Source organism: Glycine soja, chromosome 4 (assembly GCF_004193775.1).
Source record: "Glycine soja cultivar W05 chromosome 4, ASM419377v2, whole genome shotgun sequence".
NCBI classification, from domain to species: domain Eukaryota; kingdom Viridiplantae; phylum Streptophyta; class Magnoliopsida; order Fabales; family Fabaceae; genus Glycine; species Glycine soja.
This window is the reverse complement of record NC_041005.1, coordinates 26,017,753-26,021,712: the sequence shown is the minus strand read 5'-3', so window position 1 is coordinate 26,021,712 and position 3,960 is coordinate 26,017,753. Positions and strand designations below refer to the sequence as shown.

General features: G+C 32.0%; 1 protein-coding gene across 1 annotated transcript; it reads left to right on the top strand.

Moving 5' to 3' along the window:
- The first annotated feature begins 2,265 nt into the window (after positions 1–2,265).
- LOC114409559 lies at positions 2,266–3,214 on the top strand. Its single transcript, XM_028373050.1, has one exon. The coding sequence runs from the start codon at positions 2,357–2,359 to the stop codon at positions 2,753–2,755; it is 399 nt and encodes a 132-aa protein (XP_028228851.1). The 5' UTR covers positions 2,266–2,356; the 3' UTR covers positions 2,756–3,214.
- Positions 3,215–3,960: the final 746 nt, after the last annotated feature.

The window sequence follows — 3,960 nt, the reverse complement described above, 5'->3', positions numbered from 1 at the left end:
TGTTTTGGTATATCGTTAGACGACGATTAATTAGTTGTAGTAATAATGAATTATTGTAACTAATTTTCGGTTTTATTAATGTAATTTGTAAAAGTTTTGTAACAGTTCCGGTAAACATTACCGACACTGTAGAAACAGTAAAAATTGAGTCTATTTAAAGGAGTCCTCGTTCTCTTTGTGAGGCACTCTTTCAGATAGTTCCAAAACCAGGTTTTAGAGAGAGAAGCTCTGCCTAGGGAAAAACTCTTTGTAAGCTTTTCTTTCGATTTCAATAAATTTCAAGTTCTATTTTTCATATCTCCCTTCTCCCCTCACCGATCCTGTGCGGCTCTGCCGTCGCTTTGGTTTCTTTGTTTTCTAAAATCTGGGTTTGTAAGCCGTTTCGGTGCGCCCTTGATATCTGCTTTACAAGTTTATATTTGTCTTTCATTTATCATACTGCATTCTTACTTCCTATCTGTCCGTTTGATCTTATTTCGCTGATCTCTGGTATCAGAGCCTGATGGGGAAGTAGGAATATTGTCCGTAAAGGACATATGTTAACAAATTTTATGGATCTGAAACTAAAATCTTGTATAATACGAGTAATATTTTACTTTGATTTGTACAGTAAATGTTTGAACAGTACTTCCTGGAAGTACAACAGTCTAATATTTTAGTTGAATGCTACTGTAGCAGTAAGACCCGTGATAGATAAAGGGCAGTAAGGCTAAGGTGTACTGTTTAACCAAAATATCAAGACATAATATACTGGTGGCTATAGGATTGCCGTTCAAACTATTTTTCAAAAAAAAAAAGAGTTTTTCTTAAAAATAATTCAGATCCAGAAAAATTTTGTGACATATTTACTTACGGAGATATTTCTATGGAACCAAATGAAGGCAAAGATATTACAGAATATTATAATCATGTCTAGACGATCTTATTTCGCTGATCATATATATATATATATATATATATATATATATATTTTATTTATTTATTTATTTATTTCAGTGAATACACCTTGTATATCTATGCCAGGTTAGCACAACACTCCATCTGTTTTCCTCTCTACACAATAGATGTCCATCTAACAATTTCCTAAAATAAAATCTCTCAATATCAAACAACCCCAATTTGTAAAATTTGTAAATAATAATGATAATGATAAACAATAAAATCCTGTTATGTAATCATCTTAAGGTCTTTTGGCATCCAATGCCATGATTTATTTATTTTTTTTTATCTCTATTCACCATTCAAGTAATACAAAGTTTATTAGATAAAGTCTACTGTATATAGTCTTCATATTTAATAGTCACTAAAATCAAGTGAATTTGTTTTATAGATGCAATTACCAAAGTGGCACCAAGGAAGCTACTTTTTTACAGACCAAGGAAGAACTTAAACGTCTGTAATTATCCTTTTCCATAAATGAGAAACATTTTTCTAATAACTTTCTTAAAAGTCCATTGGAAAACATAAGCGCTTCATAATTTTTTTATAAATGATATCAGTCATTATATTTCAGTATCCTACTTAATATGGTAATACATCTGCAGATGACAAATTTGAAATCTTGTCAAATACGCAATTAATAGATGCAGATATATCAAGAACAAAAGATATTGTTATCGTGGAAACATAATTTGTTCTTATCTTCCTTATCGCGCATAAAATCCTTCATATTCACGTGTTTTAACACCACACCCTAATTTTCTATTAAAAAAAATCAGAAAATTACAACTAAAAATAAGAATAAATGGATGTCCAAAATATATAGCATATATGTAATAAATCAGTTACTTTTTTATGATATTGACAATAAAATTTGTACATAAGACCTTACACAAATTATTAGTAATTTTTTACAATTAAGTTGAATTACTTTAATAGGCTATATTAATAATTAATTATTTAACAATATTTAAACCTAGAATCTTCTTTAAAGTACTCAAATCTTCATTATTATGCAAAATTAATAGGTATACTAATTAATTATTAAATAACGAAAAAATTGTTTAAAAGGTCTTAAAATGGTGAATGCTTTTTTGGTTAAATTTGTCTTTAATTTTTTTTTACGGAAAATTTGTCTTTGTTACAAGCCTTAAAAAATTATTTGACCAACAAAATAATCAATTCAATTAAACTAACCCAATAATAATTAAATATTTTTTTAAAAATATCTCAGCATCGTATAACAAACTTTATCATTTAAGAATAGAATATTTGACCAACAAAATTCATATTCAAAGAACCAGGGACTCCGGCACCTTATATATACATATACCCGAACATTTTCACTTTCCACCATAAACCTCAAGTCTCATACTATATATACTCTTAATTGTTATATATACTTTCTTCGTTCAGCATGGACTCGCCGAAGCGGCAGGCGCAAAAGTTTCTGGTGACGGTGACAGCGGTGGTGGCGGTGGTGGCGAAGCGGGCGAGCCGGCTGCAGCGGAAGCTGGCGGCGAGGGAGGAGTGGAGGATCGAGCTTCTGCGATCACCGAAGAAGCTTCTGAGCAACATAAGCAGCAAAACGCTGCCGTTTAGGAAGAAGAAGAGGGGGGAGGAGGATTGGGGAAAGGGTGGGGTGTGGCAGAAGGCGATCCTGATGGGAGACAAGTGCGAGCCGTTGGATTTCTCGGGAGTGATTTATTACGATAGTAACGGGAAGCAGGTGAACGAGATGCCCCTCAGGTCGCCACGTGCCAGTCCCGTGCCGCCCGGGTACTATTTCATCCACCACCGCGACCGCCACCTCTGAGCACCTCTGAGGCACCTCGGTGTGTTTGATTGAGGAGGAGATGGGAGAAATTGAGAAGAAAAAATAGTTTGGACCTAGATTTCACAACTTTTATTCTCTATATTAATTCAAAAATTTCTTTTCTATTTTCCATATTCTTAATCAAACACAGAATCAATGAATAACTCATTGATGATACTGCACCGGTTACAGGTCGGGGCACGTGCCTGCCTTTGTTTTCAGACGTGTGTCTTTTTTTTTTTTTTTGTGGTTATTGGATGAAAAGAAATTGTATAGGACATGTGAGAGTGGGAGGCTTTGCTCCTTGAATGGGTGTTAATTAGTGTTTGGATAAATAATGTAGTTTGTGTTACAGTATGTTTAGATTTGAATTTCGATCTCTTTGCTTTTCTTCTCTTTATTTGAAGGGAGTATGGTGGGAGAAATTGTTATATGGATAGCTATATGGTTCTGAATTTATTTGTGACTATCACTTTGATTTATTTTCTCGTATATATAACAGAGACTTTTAGTTTATAAAAAAAATTAATAATATTTAATTATATGTTATATCTGACTGGTCAGGAATATAATAACTTAGAATTATGTAATAATTTCTTGTAAATTGGGAGGTGGTACTAGTATTTTAAATTTGAGAAGATTGGGAATATTGGAAATTTTTCGTTTATAGTTTTCAGTAATAAAGCGTAAAATTACATGTTTTTTATTTTTTTTTACCTTTTATGAAGGTATTTGTAATGAAAAGAATATGAGTTTAAGAAAAATGATACTCATTTACCCACTTTTTATCTCATTTAATTTATTCTATTTTCTTTTTTTCATCACATCATTTATAATATCTATATTTTTTCTCTCTATTATAACAAAGTTAACAACTAAAAAAAGTTGATATTCGAGTTAAATATAATGATAAAGCAGTCTCACTTTGTTGCTTCTTTTTTTAACATTCTCCAGTTACTTGCTGTCACTATTTTTTAGCATCCAATAAATTTAGGAAAAGAAATAAAGAAGAGAAAAGAAAGGATTGGTTAATTGTTCAAACATTTGCACAAACTATCTATTAGCTCCTTTGAATTCATGGGGTCAATATCTGCGAGCTAAAATTGTAGTCTAATGTCATGACTTATGACTCATGGGTTGCGCATGAAAGACAATCGACTTTTGTAGGCTGTGGTGTCCACTAGAAGTCAACTTTGTATTCATTG

Coding starts and splice junctions, on each gene's coding strand:
- LOC114409559 (XM_028373050.1), top strand. CDS start 2,357: ATGGACTCGCCGAAGCGGCAGGCGCAAAAGTTTCTGGTGACGGTGACA.